Below are 20,829 nucleotides of genomic sequence, written 5' to 3'. Positions count from 1 at the left end.
TCTGGTAGATGGCATGGGAGGTCAGTATGGTTAATACTGAGGTTAATGGCTTTGTTTAGAATACGCCATTTTGCAACGAGAATCCCAAAGGCGCACTCCACCAGTCGTCTAGCTCTTGTGAGTCTATAATTAAAAATCTGTTTTGTTGAGTTCAAGTCATGGCTGGAGTATGGCTTTATGAGGTTTTCACACATTTGGAACGCCTCGTCCCCTACTGCAACAAATGGCATGGGAGGTTCATCTGTCCCTGGCAACGGTCTTGGAGGCGGTAATCCAAATTGCTTGGAATACAGGAGGTTTTGAAAGCCATGGAGTCATTTGTCCGTCCATATGCTCCAATGTCCACAGCAACAAAACGATAATCTGCATCAGCAATCGCCATTAAAAATAATGGAGAAATATTTTTTATAATTAAAAAATTATGATCCACTTCCTGATGGCTTAACAATCCTTATATGTTTGCCTTCCACTGCTCCTACACAATTAGGGAATTGGCAGGTTTGCATAAACTTGTCCGCTATTTGAAGCCATCGTTCAGTTGTTGGATGCGGGATAAAGTCTTCATGCAATATTGCCCACAATGCACGACAAGTATCCTTTACTATTCCACAGAGTGTCGAAATTCCAATACGATATTGGTAATGTAATGACGTAAGGCTTTCTCCGGTAGCAAGAAACCTTATAAACCCCCAAAAAATAAAGTTATTATAAAAAACAAATAATATATAAAATAGGAATAAGAGTATGTATTAGGCGAGCACTCTAACTTAAAGCACACGTTTATTCAGAAAAATAAAATGTCCGGTATTAAAAATAAAGTACATAAAATAAATAAAATTAATGTATCAATTGAATCGCAACCACCACAGTGGGGCAACTACTGCGTGTTACTGTGAGAGTCCATAGTGCAAATTAGGATCTCTTTTACCATATAATGCTTGTGGTTCCTTGTGAGGCTTGATGTTATATCCTCAGCATAGTCGACAATATTCGACAAAGATAATCGACAAAGTAATCGCAGTTATTATTGCCTGTATGGCTAAGGAGGTTAATTTTAGGTTAACAGACAACAATCGCAATAAACTGTGTACGATGATATTACTTTTGAATATATTCGAATACAGTCCGAAAGTTCATATTATCGGTATTGGCAGTATTTTGTTAAGTTATAGCTGACGGTAATCTCGGCTATTCAGCCGCTTACCACCTCCTTCCAAGGATTATTCAGGTGTCTCCGCTGGTGTTTGTCGAGGGGCGAGAAGTGCGGGAAACTCCGGCGTCTTGCGTCGCACTCCTCGATTGCTGTAATTACAAAACTCTCGCGGGATCACGCTTACGCGGCTTCCTCTTTCATCCGGAGATGACGTCTCTGTATGTCGATTAAAGGTTCAATCTTCTGAATTTTTATAATAATGTCTGCATGGCCATGCGACTGGAATTATTTCGACAGGTGTGTGGCGTTCACCAGACGCGTTTTGGGATGTCGCTATCCCTTCCTCAGTGGTTGCGCTACACCTGTCTGTGTACACCTTATATACTCAGTAAGGATGTAATCAAAACATGGAAGCCGGATCCAAAATCTAAGATTCGATATTTGCGATTTTTTTTAGGACTTGTAGTTTATTGCGATTGTTGTCTGTTAACCTAAGATTAATCTCCTTGGCCATACAGGCAATAATAACTGCGATTACTTTGTCGATTATCTTTGTCGAATTTTGTCAACTATGCTGAGGATATAACATCAAGCCTCACAAGGAACCACAAGCATTATATGGTGAAAGAGATACTAATTTGCACTACGGACTCTCACAGTAACACACAGTAGTTGCCCCACTGTGGTGATTCAATTGATACATTTATTTTATTGATTTTATGTACTTGATTTTATATACCTGACATTTTATTTTTCAGAATAAACGTGTGCTTTATGTTAGAGTGCTCGCCCAATACATACTCTTATTCCTATTTTACATACTTGAGAGGTAGGGTGTCCTCTCCATTGGGCTGGTAGCACCATACCATAGGTAACAAGGAGTGAGCCACCACCACAACTGTTTTTAAATAATATATAAAACACTATCTAAATTTAAATACATTTTTACCTTATTGTCACCATTAGCCTCTCTGATGGTGAAATGGCCCTTCTGTATCGGGTATCCTGCCTTTCAATGGTCGAAGTAAGGCGCTGCAGAAGCTGGTCATAACTCTCAACCGTCATGCGCATATAATTGTAAAATTTTTCAGGATTTGCACGCAACTCCAAATAAAGAACAGAAAAAATCCCTCTGGTCATCCTTTTTGAACTTATAGGGTGTATCCAACACCGACGTCGTCTTCTTTCCAGGTCTCGTCTCATCCATCTAGCTTTCAGAATTTGAAACCTCAGTCGGAGATGCAAGTGTGCAGGCAACATGCTTCCAATACACAATGAGCCTGAATAGAGGTGTACCTGCTTTTAATACATTTTGAAAGTGGGAGGACTTCGTGAGGCACATCTTTAATAGAAAAACGGATCCGCTGAGCGGATGCTAAAACGGATGCAGACGCTACGAACAGATCCGTTTTACATGCATAAAAAATCAACGTTTGAATCCGTCTTTCAAATCCTTCTAACAAATCCGTTTTAAACGGATCCGCAAGACGCCAGTGTGAAAAAAGCCTAAAGCAACAAAATGTGCAATTTTTGGAAAAGCAGTTGCATGTTATTTTCAATGTGCTGTAGGAATAGGGCTGGATCCCATTTTTATGCCATGTCCAACTGAACGCGGTTCTGTTTTTGACCACATACTATGCATTCTCAGACATTCATATGGGCATGTCAGTGAAGGACCAAATATAAACTGATGGCATCCATGTCCACTGGAATGCACTGAGCCATACAACGCAAGTGATTCGATATGACTGCAACAAACATGGATGTTCAGACAATTTATTGGTTCAGTCGTTTAACATTCACAATCAAGTTCATCTTTTTTCTTAACCCCTTCCAGACAGGGCCATTTGCCCCCTTCCTGACCAGGCCTAATTTTGCAAACCCAACACGTGTCACTTTATGTGGTAATAACTTTGGAACACTTATTTATCCATGCCATTCAGAGATTGTATTCTCGTGACACATAGTATATGATAGTCATAAATTTGAGTCAATATATTTCTCCTTTATTTATGAAAAAATCCCAAATTTAAAAAACATTTAGAAAAATTAGCAATTGTCAAAATTTCTATTTCTCTGCTTTTAAAACAGAAAGTGATACCTCATAAAATATTCATTACTTAACATTCCCCATATGCCTACTTTATTGGCATAATTTTGTAAATGTCATTTTATTTTAAGACGTTAGAAGGCTCAGAATTTTAGAAGCAATTCTTAAAACTTAAGGAAATTTCCAAAACCCACTTTTCAAGGACCAGTTCAGGTCTGAAGTCACTTTGTGGGGCTTACATAATAGATTAGCGTGCAGCTGCCATCTCTGAATGGTTTTAGAACGTCCATTTAGAGATAAACAACCCACTGGCGGTCAGGAAGTGGTTAAAGAGAATCCTTGATATTGTGGTACAACATCACGATTATGCCATGACTTGCAGGTTTCACCATATGGGCTCACCCTAAACAAAATCAACCTAAAAGCTACAGTAAATAGACTATCAATCATGGGATAAGTTTTTTTTTTTTGTTTTTTTTTTAATCAAGTACTTTTTATTGACAAGATTGGTGTTACAAATACACAATAAGCATACTGTATCATAACCGCAAATAAAGTTATTTGGTACAATCTGCTGTGTATTTTTGTATATATAAAATAACTTAATATTTGTACTCGCAGTTAAATCTAACCTCCCAACCCACTCGCCCTTAACCCTGTCCCCCCCTCCCAACCCCTTACTCACTTCGGCAATGGCTCTCCTCCTACTTCGTCCTCTAGAGACAACCAGTCACTCCATAGTTTATCAAACTTTTGTGGGCATCCTCTTTTAAGGAATATAGCTTTTTCACATACCAACATATTATGAACTTTTATCCGGAATTCCTCCAGTGTTGGGGAATTCTCCTGTATCCAATGCTGGGCTATCAATTTTCTGGCTACGTACAACAGCTGACCCAACGCAACCTTTCTATAGTCATCTGTCCCAACTTCAGAGACAGATTTCTATCCACTCTCACCGAGAATGCCTGATATATTATTACCCGTCCAGACTCTGACACTGCCACAGCATGTGAAGCAAGTCAGCTGGCTCCAGTGAGCGTCTTGGACATCTCGTGTCAGTTCTGACTCCAAAACGATGTAAAAATATTGGCGTTTTGTACACTCTATGAATAATAAAGAGTTCACTTAATGACACCAGCGGGACCGCCTCTAGATCATCTTCCCATTTGTCCTGTGATATTCCCCCCAAATCTCTCTCCCATCTCTTCATTCGTGAGAGCGGGTAAGAAACCAAAAACGTATACATTAGCAATGTGTATAGGACAGATATGAGACCTCTCTTATCTCCCCTTGTGAGCATTAATTTTTGGGCCGTATCCAATTTAATAATGCTAGTGCCTTTTTTCAGCGTAGTGTCATACGCATGGGGTAATTGAAGAAATTGGTAGAAACTTGTGCAAGGAATCTGGAATTTCCCCTGTATATCTATGAAGGACCTAAACCCTCCTTTATCCAATTGATGCCCTATCCTAAAAATCCCTTTGTTCTTCCATTCCTGCATTCCTGACATAGAAAGAAATTCGGGTAGAAGGGGGTTGTTCCATAACGGGGATAATTTGCTAATACCCAAGACCCCGCTCAGCGGCTTCACCTTGGCCCACACTTTTTTCATAAGCCCTATATAAGGAAAATTTTCCTCCAGACTATGTATCCCTGCTCACCCCAATATCCACATTAGGTCTCTCCCCCCTATTTTTTGCTGTAAGATCTGACTAGTAATATCCACCATTGTATAGTCCATCCATCCTTTGAAGTGCTGACACCGCGCTGCTAGATTTAAAAAAAAATTAAAAAAATCCAGGGATTTTGTACCGCCAACCCCCCCGCCATTTTAGCATATTGCAATGTTTCCAATTTGATCCTAGGCCAACCTCCTCTTCATAATAAGTCTCTGAATATAGCGTTAATTTTATGAAATCTCTCCAGGGGCAACCAGACCAGGGCATTATTAAGTATGTATAACAGTTGCGGCATCATTACCATCTTGAGATTAACTCTTCCCACAAGTGAAAGAAATAATTTACACTATGCTCTGGCCTTCACTCTCAATTTCCCCAACAATGGACTCAATTTTAACTCCTCAAAGTCCATAAGCCTAGGCGATATATGAATTCCTGAGTACTTAATAATCTCCACACAGGGAATATTGTTAGCTATAACCATAGCAGACACTACCTGATTATCAATAGGCATTAACGCTGATTTTTGCCAATTTACAGTAAGGCCCTACAACCTACCAAACCGGTCTATAAGAGACATAGTGGCTATGTCGGATAAGAGGCCGAACTGGATGGACAAATGTCTTTTTTCGGCCTTATGTACTATGTTACTATGTTACTCCAAGGGATACCCCCATTCCACACTGTCAGATGCCTTAGCAACATTAAGAGACAGAATAGCTCTCTCTCTACAATTATCCGCCTGAACTTGTAAACTGGTATATACTCTACATATATTGATAGCCGTAGATTTCTGGGGTATAAAGCCAGTCTGATCTGGATGGATTATGTTAAGGATCACCTTGGACAGATGTTTCGCTGGGACTTTTGCCAGAAGGGATATTTCCCAGGTTTTGGTATCACTATTATAAGAGCCTTCTGCATTGAAGCTGGGAGTGAACCTACCTCCAACGAATAATTGAAAACCTTTAGTAGTTCCGGCAGCAATACTCCCTGAAATCTCTTATATACCTCCACTGGGATGCCATCCGTACCCGGGGCTTTATCATTAGCCATGTCTTTTAGAGCCTCCTTCAGTTCCTCCAGATTAATAGGTGCTTCTAATTGTTCCCTATCCTCTGCCAATAGTGTAGGCAATGCCACCTCCCTAAGGAACGTTAATAGCTCCTCCTCTGAGTTAGAGGTCCTAGAGGTATTAAGAGAGGAGTAGAGACCCCTAAATATTCCCAGAATATCCTCTGTACCCACATATGACTTCCCCTGTGGATCCACCAACTCTGTTATGCATGACGATCCTTGCTGGGCCCTAGAAATAACCAATAGCAAATGACCCACTTTTTCTCCTTCTACAAATATGCGGTGCTTATAAAAACGAGATTTTTGTGAACTCACCTGTAAAATCTCTCTCTCGCTTAGTTCATTGGGGGGGACACAGAACCGTGGGTATAGCTGCTTGCTGCCACTAGGAGGCGACACTAGGCTAAAAAGTGTTAGCTCCTCCAGCCGGCTATACCCCCTCCAGCCTGGAGAGAGCATATCAGTTTGGGCTCAAGCAGTAGGAGTAAAAAAAACATATATAAAGCAATCAGAACACAAGTAATGCCAGAAGGGCCGAACCAAACTGAGGACCACACTGGCAAACAAACCGCCAGCACCTGCGGTTACAATGAAACACAATGGGTGGGAGCTGTGTCCCCCAATGAATTAAGTGAAAAAGATATTTTATAGGTGATTTCACAAAAATCTTGTTTTCTCGCTCGTATCATTGGGGGACACAGAACCATGGGACGTTCCAAAGCAGTCCACGGGGCGGGAAGAACACATCCCCATGGAAACTGCCTTGCGGAAGCTTAAGACACCACTGGCTGCAAGACCTTGCGGCCCAGGGCAGCGTCCACCGATGCAAAAGTATGCACCTGATAAAACTTGGTAAACGTGTGCAAGGATGACCATATCGCTGCCTTGCACAGCTGTGAAGCTGAAGCTTGATGGAAACGAGCCCAAGACACGCCCACCGCCCTGGTCGAGTGAGCCGTAATACCAAGGGGCAGCACCTTGCCCCGGGAGCGGTATGCCTCGGTAATTGCCAACCGGATCCACCTGGCAATAGTCACCTTGGAAGCCGCCAAACCCCTGCGAGGACCTTCCAGAATAATGAAGAGTCCCTACGGCGGAAAGTTCGAGACAGACAAGTAAATCTTGAGAGCTCTAACCACGTCCAGTTGATGGGAGAGCCCGCTCTCTAGAATGCGAAGGAGAGGGACAGAATGACATTAGAACGATGTCTTCGTTGACATGGGAGGCGGAGACTACCTTCGGCTGAAAAGAAGGTATAGGTCGGAGTACTGCCTCATCTTGGTGCAGAATAAGGAAGGGTTCCTTACAGGAAGGCGCTGCCAATTCTGAAATGCGCCTGATGGAAGTGATAGCCACCAAGAACGCTACCTTCCAGGAGAGAATACGGAGGGGAAATGTGTCTAAAGGCTCAAATGGAGCTGATTAGAGAGAACCAAGAACTAGGTTCAAGTCCCAAGAAGGCAAGGGAGGACGATAAGGAGGAAAGGTATGGGCCACCCCTTGCAGGAAAGGTCTTAACCGGAGCCTGAAGTGCCAGAGGATGCTGGAAAAATATTGACAGCGCCAACACCTGTCCCTTCAAGGAACTAAGGGCAAGGCCCAAATCCAGACCAAACTGCAGAAATGAAAGAATGACAGGAAGAGAGAAGCGTAGCGGGGGCAGGCTACGTTCTTCACAGAAACGCAAAAAGGACTTCCAAGTTCTGAAATAAATACTGGACGACACCTGTTTCCTGGCTTTAATCATGGTGAGAATGACACTGTCAGAGAAAACTCGCTGCTTTAAAATGGCGGTTTCAACAGCCACGCGGTCAAATGTAGCGACTCTAAAAGCTGGTGGAAGACAGGACCCTGAGAGAGAAGATCTGGTCTGAGCGGAAGGAGCCACGGTGTGTCTCCTAGAAGACAAACTATGTCTGTGTACCACGCGCAACGAGGCCAATCCAGAGCGATGAGGATCATTTGGATGCCCTCCATCTTGATTTTGCGTAAGACTCGGGGAAGGAGAGGGAGGAGAGGTAGAAACACGTACACCAGGGAACACCCGTTCCATGGTGTCACCAGCGCGTCTACTGCGCATGCCCTGGGATCTCTTGTTCGAGAGAAGAAGACGGGTAGCTTGTGGTTGAGTCTGGATGCCATCAGGTCCACCTCTGGTCGGCCCCATCGGAGACATATCACTTCGAACACCTCTGGATGCAGAGACCACTCCCCCGGGTCCACCGTCGTCCGACTGAGGAAATCCGCCGTCCAGTTCTCCACTCCCGGAATGTAGACCGCCGAAAGAGCCGGTACATGGGTCTCCGCCCACCCAAGGATCTTGGCTGACTCCGTCATCACTGCCTGACTGTGGGTACCTCCTTGATGGTTGATATAAGCCACTGCCGTGGCGTTGTCTGACTGCACCCGTATCGGCCAGTCCTTCAGGAGAGGGGCCCAATGTAGAAGGGACAGATGAATGGCCCAGAGTTCCAGTATGTTGATGGGCAGTTTGGACTCCGACTGAGAACATACACCTTGAACCGTCCGGGGTGGGAAGACTCCCCCCCAACCTTGGAGACTGGCGTCGGTGGTGATGACAGTCCATGAGATCGGGAGAAAGGATTTTCCCAACTCCAACGTTGGGGCCTAAAGCCACCACCTGAGTTCCGAAGGCACCCCTAGGGGCAGGACGATGTGACGGTACAGGGAATCCAGCGACTTGTCCCACGACAACAAAATTGTCCGTTGAAATTGTGCAAACTGAACCGCCTCGAAAGAAGCGACCATTGCACCCAATACCTTCATGCAAAACCGAATTGAAGGTTACTTGCGCCGGAGGAGAAGGAGGATTGACCGACGAAGAGCCAGCCGCTTGTCCAGAGGGAGGCGCACCAACGCCTCGGCCTTATCGAGGATCATGCCTAGAAAAGTGATCCGTCTAGTAGGACGCATAGAAGACTTCTGGAAATTCACCAACCACCCAAACCGTGCCAGGGTATCCAAAGTGATGAGCAGGCTGTCCTCGTTCTGATCGAAGGTCGCCACTTTGACCAGAATGCCGTCCAGAGAGGGAATCAGGTTGATGCCCCTGGTACGAAGAAGTGCCAGGAGAGGAGCGATAATTTTTGTAAAAACTCCCGGTGCCGTTGCCAGGCCAAAGGGAAGGGTGACGAACTGATAATGATAGAGCCTCACTGCGAAGCGGAGGAAACGCTGATGCGCCGGGGCAATGGGGACGTGTAAGTACACGTCCTGAATGTCTATGGACGAGAGAAATTCGCCTCGGTCCAGTGAAGCAATTACGGAGCGAAGGGATTCCATTCTCAAGTGCTGAACCCGGAGGAACCGGTTCAACAACTTGAGGTCCAGAACCGGGCAAACTGATCCTTCTTTCTTGGGGACGACTAACAGATTTGAATAAAACGCCGAGAATTGCTCCATCCGAGGGACCGGGAATATCACCCCCCATGCAAGGAGAGATTGAATTGCCTGGAAAAAAGCGACAGCTCGAACTGGATCCATGGGTGGTTGGGAGGGAAAGAAACGTTGCAGAGGAGGGGACGCAAACTCGATCTTGTAACCCGAGGTTACAATTTAGAGTACCCACACATCTGAGATGTGGGCCCGCCACACTTAGGCACCTTTCACACGGGCGAGTATTCCGCGCGGATGCGATGCGTGAGGTGAACACATTGCACCCGCACTGAATACCGACCCATTCATTTCTATGGGGCCGTTCAGATGAGCGGTGATTTTCACGCATCACTTGTGCGTTGCGTGAAAATCGCAACATGCTCTATATTCTGCCTTTTTCACGCAACGCAGGCCCCATAGAAGTGAATGGGGTTGCGTGAAAATCGCAAGCATCCACAAGCAAGTGCGGATGCGGTGCGATTTTCACGCACGGTTACTAGGAGACGATCGGGATGGAGACCCGATCATTATTATTTTCCCTTATAACATGGTTATAAGGGAAAATAGTAGCATTCTGAATACAGAATGCATAGTAAAACAGCGCTGGAGGGGTTAAAAAAAATAAAAAATAATTTAACTCACCTTAGTCCACTTGATCGCGTAGCCGGCATCTCTTCCGTCTCCTTTGTTGAAAAGGACCTGTGGTGAGCATTAATTCCAGGAACAAGACCTTTGATGACGTCACTCCGGTCATCACATGGTACGTCACATGATCTTTTACCATGGTGAATCACCATGGTAAAAGATCATGTGACGTACCATGTGATGACCGGAGTGACGTCATCAAAGGTCCTGTTCCTTGAATTAATGCTCACCACAGGTCCTATTCAACAAAGGAGACAGAAGGAAATGCCGGGCCGCGATCAAGTGGACTAAGGTGAGTTAAATTATTATTTATTTATTTTTTAACCCCTCCAGCGCTGTTTTACTATGCATTCTGTATTCAGAATGCTATTATTTTCCCTTATAACCATGTTATAAGGGAAAATAATACAATCTACAGAACACCGATCCCAAGCCCGAACTTCTGTGAAGAAGTTCGGGTTTGGGTACCAAACATGCGCGATTTTTCTCACGCGAGTGCAAAACGCATTACAATGTTTTGCACTCGCGCGAAAAAATCGCGGGTGTTCCCGCAACGCACCCGCACATTTTCCCGCAACGCCCGTGTGAAAGAGGCCTAAATGAAAAAGAAGTAGGAGACCCAACACCCGCGAAGGTGGGGGTGCATCTTCATGCGGAGGACTGCTTGCCGGAAGCGGGACGGGCAGGCTGTGCCTTTGGGCGGCAGGCTGTGCCTTTGGGCGGCAGGCTGTGCCTTTGGGCGGCAGGCTGGTTGAGGTCTGAAGAATGGCTTCCGCCGCTGGTCCTGCGTAGAGGATCTGGAAGGGGCTGCTGTTGCTGCCGGACGCAAGCCGGAGAAGCGACGAAAGGGCTGGACTTGGGCATCGAAACATGCGCATGGACTTCCCTTGCCGGAGGTGGTTACTTTTACCGCCAGTAGCCTCGGAGATGATTTCATCAAGCCAGGTCCCTAACAGGAGCCGGCAAATGGAAGGCTGGTAAGGGAATGCTTTGACGAAGAGTACGCTGCCTAAACGTTAAGCCAGAGTTCGCGACTCATGGTTAACGCGAGAGCCGATGAGCGGGCAACAAGTGCAATTTGCAGAGCCAAAGGACTGGAGCTCGGTGAGCATAATGTCCGTCGCCAAGTCCTGGTTTAACTGGAGTGCAAACTCCGAGACCACTTTAGCCACCCAAGCAGAAGCGAAAATGGGCCGAAGTGCTGAGCCATTTGCCGCAAAAATTTACTTCGCCCCAAGACTCCATGCGGCGATCCACTGGGTCCTGCAGGGCTGAGCCATCAGCTACCGGAATGGTGATGTTTTTGGCGAGGCGTGCTACCGGAGGGTCCACCTTGGGAGGGGAGGACCACTTAGTCACCCAGTCCGCCGGAAAGGGATACAGCACATCAAGTCGCTTTGGCGAGTTAAATCGACGATCTGGATGATCCCACACCTTGGCAATGACGACCGAAAAGTCGACATGTAAAGGGAAGGCATTATGAGTTTGCCTGGCTCGGAGAAAAGACACTCCCTGGTGACTCATTGAGGGGGAGTCATCCTGCATCTGGAAGGTGTCACGGACAGCAGAAACTAAACTGTCCTCTATGGAAGCAATTTTGGAAGATTGTTCCGGATCCATATCAGAGTCAGAGACATTAATTTCCCCATCTGACAGAACTTCCCCTGGGAGGGAGGATGTGTCCCAGCGTGACCCATGGGGGGGGGGGGGGGAAGAATGACATCCTGGTCTGAGCGGCTTGTGCGAAGGTCTGCCCCTAAGGCGCTCTCCAGAGGATGGCGCTGACTACGCAGGTGGAGATTTATCAACCAATCGACCAGCTCCCCCTTGGCTGGCGGGAATCAGGGGAGCTGGGCTGTCCTGGTCCACTTTTGCTTCTTGGGGAGGTTGAGCGGTGAGGGAATCAGACACCAGTCTGCCTCCTACGACACAAAGGTAAAAACTGACATGCTCTCTCCAGGCTGGAGGGCGTATAGCCGGCAGAGGAGGAGCTAACACTTTTTAGCCTAGTGTCGCCTCCTAGTGGCAGCAAGCAGCTATACCCATGGTTCTGTGTCCCCCAATGATATGATCGAGAAAGATACGTTTCCTATCTGCGGCCTGTAGTAGATGACATCTCAGTTGTTCCTGTACCACTTTCAATGTCCTGCTGGTAGACTGTGAAAGTGTTACACCAAAGGCCGCCTCTTTTATGAGCCCTGACATCCGCTTCCTTGGACCTGGTTTTATGCGCACTAATAGCCTCAAATCAATAGCCCCCTCAGATATGCTTTCATAGCATCCCACACCGCATGTGGAGACACTGTTCCCGCATTAAAAGCAAAGTATTCTTTAAGGGATTCAGCTATGCCTGTCAGGTAACCCAAAATCTGCAGCCATATTGCATTACATTTCCATAATTTCGGCCCCGGCCTAGCCCCCCCGAGACTTAACTCCACCTTTAATATGGAGTGGTCCGATAGCGATATAGGCGGATATTCAGAGGAGTGGACAAATGGAAACGTTGCATCATTCACCAACGCCAAATCTATTCGGGATAGAGTATGAGAAGTGGACGAGCTGCAAGAGTATTTACGTTCTGCAGGATGCCTCATTCTCCATACATCTATCAGACCTACCTCTTTCATAACGTTGCGTAGCACAGAGCTTCCAGGGGATCTCCCAGAGCCACCCACCCTACATCTATCTAATCGGTCGTCCGATGCACAGTTATAGTCCCCAATGAGCATCCACGGAATTCCAGGATAGTCCGCCACAGTAACTAGGATCATTCTCAAGGGGGTCGATGCGAATAGTGGGGGGATATAAATCACCAGCAGCATTAATTGAATACCTTCTATATTACATAGCATATAGACGAATCTACCTTCCTCAGCTAGAAACTCTTTAGTGCATTGAAATCTAACACTCTTGTGTACTAATATACTAACTCCCCTGGAATGCGAGGAGAATACCGCATGAGCCGCATATCCCACCCATGACTTCTCAAGCCAATGTATTACATTTTTAGTTAAATGGGTCTCTTGTAAACAGCAGAAAGCTGGCTGAAACCGAGATAAGTAATTGAAAATGCTAAGTTGCTTATTAGCGTCAGCCAAGTCCCTCACATTCCAGCTGAGTATTTTAAATCATGTGTGTCATATTCCAGAGTCCAGGTATAACTGTGATCCCCAACTATTAAAAATACCTGCATCACTAACCGTATTGTTCCCATAACCATACCGGATTGAGTACCCTCCGCCCCTCCAATAAATATAGGATCTATTCCAAAAGACATAACTCCTAAACAACTCTTGCATAGGGCACTACCTAACCAGCTTGCCCACCTTGGTAAATAACATATTAAACCCTTCAATTTCTATTTACATAAACAGTAAGAAGAAAAACCGTAAACTGTGAACAGCACTTTCTGTGCAACTCACGCTCCTGCATCAGAGGAACTGGTGGTATAGTGTTCATCGGAATGTCCCATCCGTGGAACAGTCATGAGACGCGTAGACCCCCATAGTATAACCCTTTAAAGGAAACTTGTCAACTGCATTGTACTGCCCTCACTACAGGCAGCATAGTGTAGTAACAGACCTGCTGATTTCTGCAGTATGTCACACTGTGATGGTATTTATTACTTTTATGGTACTGACCTATGATAGCCTACAGCGTACACCAGTGCTGTGAGGGAGAGGAGTCTGATGCTGCTCACTGCCTCTGGACAATGATTGAGCATAGGAAACAAACCTGCCAATCATCATCCAGAGTCGGGAGAGGGCAGGGACAGCGGGCAGCATCTCTCTCGCAGCACTGGTGCACACTGTGGGCTTTGGTATGTCAATACTATAAAAGCCATGACAGCAATGAGAGTAGGCTGAAATCAGTAGGTCTGCACTACATTACGCTGCCTTTAGTGAGGACAGCATAGTGCAGCTGACAGGCTCCCTTTACGTTTTACTGCTCCTTATTTTGGCACTAATAAGGGTGACAGGTGAATGTATTAACACAGATGAGGTCGTTTTATCCGTGCCTGCTAAGGCTACTTTCACACTTGCGTTTTTCTTTTCCGGCATAGAGTTCCGTCACAGGGGCTCTATACCGGAAAATAACTGATCATATCCCCATGCACTCTGAATGGAGAGTAATCCGTTCAGTTTGCATCAGGATGTCTTCAGTTCAGTCGTTTTGACTGATCAGGCAAAAGAGAAAACCGTAGCATGCTACGGTTTTATCTCCGGCGAAAAAAACTGAAGACTTGCCTGAATGCCGGATCCGGCATTTTTTTCCATAGGAATGTATTAGTGCCGGATCCGGCATTCAAAATACCGGATCCGTCCTTCCGGTCTGCGCATGCGCAGACCTTTAAAAATGAAAAAAAAAAAAAAAAAAACGGATCCGTTTTGCCTGATGACACCGGAAAAACGGATCCGGTATTGCAATGCATTTTTCTGACTGATCAGGCATTTTTCTGACTGATCAGGATCCTGATCAGTCTGAAAAATGCCTGATCAGTCAGAAAAAATGACATCCGTTTGCATACAGTTTGCCTGATCAGGCAGACAGTTCAGGCAACGGAACTGCCTGCCGGAATCAAACAACGCAAGTGTGAAAGTACCCTAATACTGCTTGCTGTTCCTTATGCAAATGCATTGAAGATGTGACGCATCTTACCTGTGTCGGATATTTTGGTTTTATTAGCCAGTTCACCGTAAAATTTATTGAAAAGTTCACTGATCTTAAATTCTTCAATTGTGTAGGATTTCTTCAGAATCTGCAATAACTGAAATTACATAAAAGAAAACAGAATGTTTAATACCTCACAAACCAAACACAAACATGACGGAGGTCTATTGTACATCTTGTATCAAGAAAATTGGCCAGGGATAGGAAAGAAAAAAAAAACTATTCTGCTATTTTTCACACTCTGGTCTAAGGCAGATGGCTCATCCAAGGGTTCTCCGAGATTTAAATAATGATGACGTATCCTCAGGATCAGCCGATCGGCTGTTTTGAGAAGGCAGCGCTGCGGCATTCTCTGTGTTCACCAAGCACAGTGTCGTACATTGTAGAGTGGCTGTGCTTGGTATCACAGCTCAGCCCTATTCACTTCTATGGGGCTGAGCTGCGCCTATGACACGTGACTGATGAACATGAGGTCATATGGTCTAGGAAAAGTTGTTAGAAGGCCGCTGGGCTACTGCAAGCGCCAGTGCCTTCTCAAACAGATGATCGGCAGGAGTCCCGAGTGTCTGACCACCACCGTCCAGAGGATTGGCCATCGGTATAAAACTCCCAAAAAAACACTTTAATTCTCCAGCGAACTGCGATGCCAAATACATGTACACTGCTAACGCAGAGCACAGAGAACAAAAGAGTATCACCCTCACGTAGTTTTTTTTAAATCATGAGTCTCTGCATAAACACTAAAATAAGATGTATAAGTTGGCATAGCCATTTATGCAAACTGGTACATTCCGACTAGGTGATGCAATCTCTTTAAACATATGTAAGTACGGTTAATAACACAGCAATAAAGTTGGTAGGAATATAATATAGCCATTTTAACAAAATTGTTTCGATATCACTATTTACCATACATGAAATGGTGTGAGTGAAGCGAGCTTTGGATGCTACACCTGAAGTCGCTTCGTTTAAAACTTCAGATTAATACTGTACGGAGATACATCTCCGTACAGTATTAGAATGTATGAGCCGAAGTCAGTTATTTTCAAAGTCGTATGAGATTTCGTTGAATAACTTCGGTAGTTGATTTTTAAAGTGGAAAACCACTTTTAAAACGTGGAAATAAACTCACGTTCGGTTCCGAGGTACCAGTTGGAACCGAACCAGAGTTCAGTTCCAAGTTTTAAAAGTGGTTTTTCACTTTAAAAATCAACTACTGAAGTTATTAAAGAAGTCTCATGCGACTTCGCCAATAACTTACTTTGGCTCATCAGAGCCCATGCATTTTAATACTGTACAGAGACGGATCTCCATACAGTATTAATCCGAAGTTTTGAACGAAGCAATCACAAATTGTTAACAATTAAATAACATTGTAAGCACTTTACTCTTTTTAACAGACAGCAAACATGCCGGCATATATAAAGATAAAATTATCTTGCCAAACTGTTCAGCTACATAATGTTTGCGAGTATAGCATGACTTACCGTATATCAGTAAAGGACTCTGCCACTCGACAAACCTTATCATAGTTACCTTAATTAGAAGATCTAATGCAGCTACTTTGCACTTAGCATATTTTTCTTTTGTGTATGCAATGACACATATTTTCTAATGAAAAAGAAACATGAAATCAGTTATAGGAAGATGCTCAACCAACTCTATTACATATACATCTTAGTCTCCACTTATATCAGAAACCACAACACATTGCAGGATCAGTTACGCAAGGGACACCAACAGCGCGCAATGGACATCACTAACTTATAACAAGGACCGACAGGTTCGGCCGAGATCTCAGTTGTTTTGACTGGAAAATAGCACTGCATGGAATATGACAAAAATCTGCAATGAGGTCTCTGAAAGGAGCTCAGGTGATCATAGCCTAAAAGAGTAATGCAGTCTCATCCAACATTACCATTCACTTGCCGATAATGCTGAGGAATTATATGTGAAAAAGTAGCAAAACATCACTATACAATGATTAATAAAAGGGTTGTCCAGGACTTAACAAGTGACGGCTTATCCTTGGTCCTGCTCCCATTCACTTTGAAGGGCCGGAGCCAGCCCAAAGCAGCCGATCAAGAGTCAATAGTAAAATTCTGGACAACCCCATTAGGGCTCAGTTCACATCTGCATTGTCGTTTCTATTTTTAATGGAAACCACAACGGACATCATGGGCACCTGACACACCTCATTGACTTATAATGCATCTCAGTCTTCTGTCAAATGTTAGAAATCTGCTCGAGAGGCTGACTGAGCTTCTAACACATGAACAAAGGCTATGCTGCACTTACCTGGACTATAAATACAAAGTAAGGCTCCATTCACACGTCCGCAAATGGGTCCGCATCCGTTCCGCAATTTTGCGGAACGGGTGGGACCCATTCATTTTCTATGGGGACGGAATGGATGCAGACAGCACACAGTGTGCTGTCCGCATCCGCATTTGCGGAGCGCGGCCCCGATCTTCGGGTCCGCAGCTCCGCAAAAGATAGAACATGTCCTATTCTTGTCCGCAGCTGCGGACAAGAATAGGCATTTCTATAGGGGTGCCGGGCGGGTGTGTTGCGGATCCGCAACACACCACGGACGTGTGAATGGAGCCTAAAGTTGGGCAGTATCAAGGAAATTATCCATTTGTAAAGAGAACTTGTCACATCAAACTAGGACAAAGATAATATAGGAGAATGGACCTTTGCAACTATGCTTGCTCAGTGTTTGTAAGCCAAGTACCACCAAGACAAAGTGATTCCAAGGAAGTTCTCCAAAGAACAGCAATTTTGAACAACGCTCCAGTAACCTCACACTACAGTGGGCTGTGGATATTATTACGGCACTGTCCTTATAAAATAGCCAGCAAGCGACAATGATACCACAACAGAACGAGCATACAATTCATAACAGAGCCGCCATGCCGTGCCCCTCCTGGGTAACAGGGCAATCAAGCAACAGTGCCTATCCTGCAGGTTCCAAACTTACACCACAGATGTGAGTCATGCATCCCCTCGGGCAATGGTCATAAGCCAAGCTCCCTAAAAGCTATGACCATACACTGCATAAGCACATCGGGAGAGACACGGATATGTTTTTCTAGAATTTAAATGGGGAGATCTAAACCCAAAATACTTCTGCTGTCAACGTAAATTATTAGCACTTTGACATAAGCCAGTCTGATTATTTGTGTGATTAGGTAAAATATCACACGATCAGTACTGGCATCTCCTCAGCGGCTGAGAAGCGGTGGGGTGCAACTTCAACCATGCAGATAAGGCTAATTTCACACCTGCGTTAGGTGCGGATCCGTCTGTTTTTTTTTTTTTTTTGATAATGCAAACGGATCCGTTTTGACTTTACATTGAAAGTCAATGGGGGACGGATCCGTTTGAAGATTGAGCCATACTGTGTCATCTTCAAACGGATCCGTCCCCATTGACTTACATTGTAAGTCTGGGCGGATCCGTTTGCCTCCGCACGGCCAGGCGGACACCCGAACGCTGCAAGCTGCGTTCAGGTGTCCGCCTGCTGAGCGGAGAACAAACGGTGCCAGACTGATGCATTCTGAGCGGATCCGCATCCACTCAGAATGCATTAGGGCTACACGGATCCGTTCGGGGCCGCTTGTGAGAGCCTTCAAACGGAACTCACAAGCGGAGCCCCGAACGCTAGTGTGAAAGTAGCCTAAGAAAGGCACCGCAGTATTCACCTCTTAAGTGATTACACTTGAAGTGCACAACAGAGAGGGTACAACCGCGGGCAAGGCCATGCAGCAGCTTAATCGGTCATTAAAAACTCTTTAAACTGTTTAATTGGTAATGGGCGCTCTGTAAAGCAACAAAACCGTGCAGCCATTAACAATGAACAGTGAGAAATAAGAAAGAATTTGTCTGACCGAGTGGCTGCACGTCCATGCCGCGTGGCTGTACCCTCACTGGTATGAATGTCATGTGTAATCATTTTTACTAGAAATGTTACTTAAATTATTTACAGGCTCAGTTCACATGTGATGCAGTTTTTTTTAACCACTTCCAGACCGGGCCATTTGCCTCCTTCCTGACCAGGCCTAATTTTGCAAATATGACGTGTCGCTTTATGTGGTAATAACTTTGGAACGCCTTTACTTATCCAAGCCATTCGGAGATTGTCTCGTAACACATTGTACTTCATGACAGTGGTGAATTTAAGTCAATATGTTTTACATTTATAAAAAAAAAAATCAAAGATAACGAAAATTAAAAAAACTCACTGTTTTCTAAATTTTAATCTCTCTGCTTTTAAGACAGTGAGGTCTCATATTATACTCCTTAATTAACATTCACCATATGTCTACTTTATGTTTGCATCATTATGTTAATGTAATATTTTATTAGAACGTCAGAAGGTTTAGAATTTTAGAAGCAATTTTTGAAATTCGAAAAAAAATTTAAGGACTAGTTTAGTTCTGAAGTCATTTTAAAAGGAGCTCACAGTAAAGAAATTACCCATAAATGACCCCATTTTAGAAACTACACCCCTCAAACGATTCAAAACTGGTTTTAGAAATGTTGTTTAACCTTTAAGTATTCCACAGGAATTAAAGCAAAATAGAGGTGGCATTTCAAAATTTCCCTTTTTTTGCAGATTTCCCATTTTAAATCAATTTTTTCCTGTAACACATCAAAGGTTGCAAAACAAATGTCAGTATTTATTACCCCGATTCTGAAGTTTGCAGAAACACCCCATATGTGGTCGTAAACTGCTGTATGGGCACATGACAGGGCTCCGAAGGAGCGCCATATGGTTTTTGGAGGGCAGATTTTGCTGGATTGGTCTTTGGATGCCATGTTGCATTTGAGGAGACCCTGGAGGTATCCCTACAGTGAAAACCCCCAAAAAGTGACCACATTTTATAAACCAGATACAAAAAAAAGATAAGCAGCTCTCCAAGCCCCTTAGTGGGATAAATCCATATTCAATGTTCAAGTCACCTGGTATGCATCCAGGGCAATGCGGTGCACTCAGTGAGGGGTCCTGGCTCGGGATCCCGACTCGGGAACCTAGTGGAAACAGCAATGTAGAGAAATCCGCAGCACTCGTCCAATTCAATCAGTGGTGTTTTATTTAGTAGTTAGGCAGCATACATAGCGACGTTTCGACCCTCAGGTCTTTATCAAGCAGTGTGAAATATAACACCGTGAACCTTAAACATGTTAGTGGTCTATTTAAGGTTCACTGTTAAATTTCACACTGCTTGATAAAGACCCGAGGGTACTAAATAAAACACCACTGATTGAATTGGACGAGTGCTGCGGATTTCTCTATATCACATTTTGCAAACTACACCACCCAATTTTTAATGGGTGTAGTGAGCACTTTGACCCAACAAGAGTTTCATAAAATTTATAACCCGTGGCTGTGAAAATGAAAAATTAAATTACCTTTTTCTTTTTTTACAAGAAAATGCTTTAGGCCCAAACTGTCTTTTTCACAAAAGATAACAGTAGAATATACCCCACAATTTGTTACCCATTTTCTCCTCAATACAGTAACATCCCAACTGTGGTCGTAAACTGTTATTTGGGGATACGCCAGGGCTCAGAAGGAAAGGAGCGGCATCAGAATTTTCTGCCATGTTTTATTAGAGCGATAACTTTTTTGTATTTTTTGTTGACTGAGCTGCGAGGGTGCTTATTTTTGCGGGACAAGCTGTAGTTTTTATTGGCACTATTTTGGGTTACATTTGGCTTTCCGGTCACTTCTTGTCTCATTTTTTGGGAGGTGAACTCACAAAAAAAGCTGGTGTCATTTTTTTAAATATTTTTTATTAACACCATTCACTTGATGGGGTAGATCATGTGATATTTTTATAGATCCGGTTGGTATGGTCAATTTTTTTCTATTTTTTAAATTTTTTAAATGACTTAATAGGGTAATTTTTTACATGTGAAACTTTTTTTTATAAAACACATTATTATTTTAATTTTTTTAATTTTATATTTTTGTCCCCCATAAAGGTCATACAAGACCTCTGGGGGACATTTAACTTCACTGAGGTCTACATTTACTATTGTGGCTGTGTCTGAATTCTGAAGTTATCACAAAAAATGGAGATTTTTGTATAACTTACCAGTAAAATCTCTTTCTCGCTCTTCATTGGGGGACACAGGAACCGTGG

At 44.2% G+C, this 20,829-nt stretch overlaps 1 protein-coding gene across 1 annotated transcript in view; it reads right to left on the bottom strand.

The window, feature by feature from the left end:
* PRKDC (protein kinase, DNA-activated, catalytic subunit) overlaps positions 1-20,829 on the bottom strand; it is a 448,398-nt gene that overhangs the window by 416,703 nt on the left and 10,866 nt on the right. Inside the window, 2 exon segments of the mRNA XM_040433446.1 lie at positions 14,663-14,771; positions 16,211-16,285. Coding sequence (XP_040289380.1) covers positions 14,663-14,771; positions 16,211-16,285 — 184 coding nt within the window.

Source organism: Bufo bufo, chromosome 5 (assembly GCF_905171765.1).
Source record: "Bufo bufo chromosome 5, aBufBuf1.1, whole genome shotgun sequence".
Lineage (NCBI taxonomy): Eukaryota > Metazoa > Chordata > Amphibia > Anura > Bufonidae > Bufo > Bufo bufo.
This window is presented reverse-complemented; position numbering and strand designations above follow the sequence as displayed.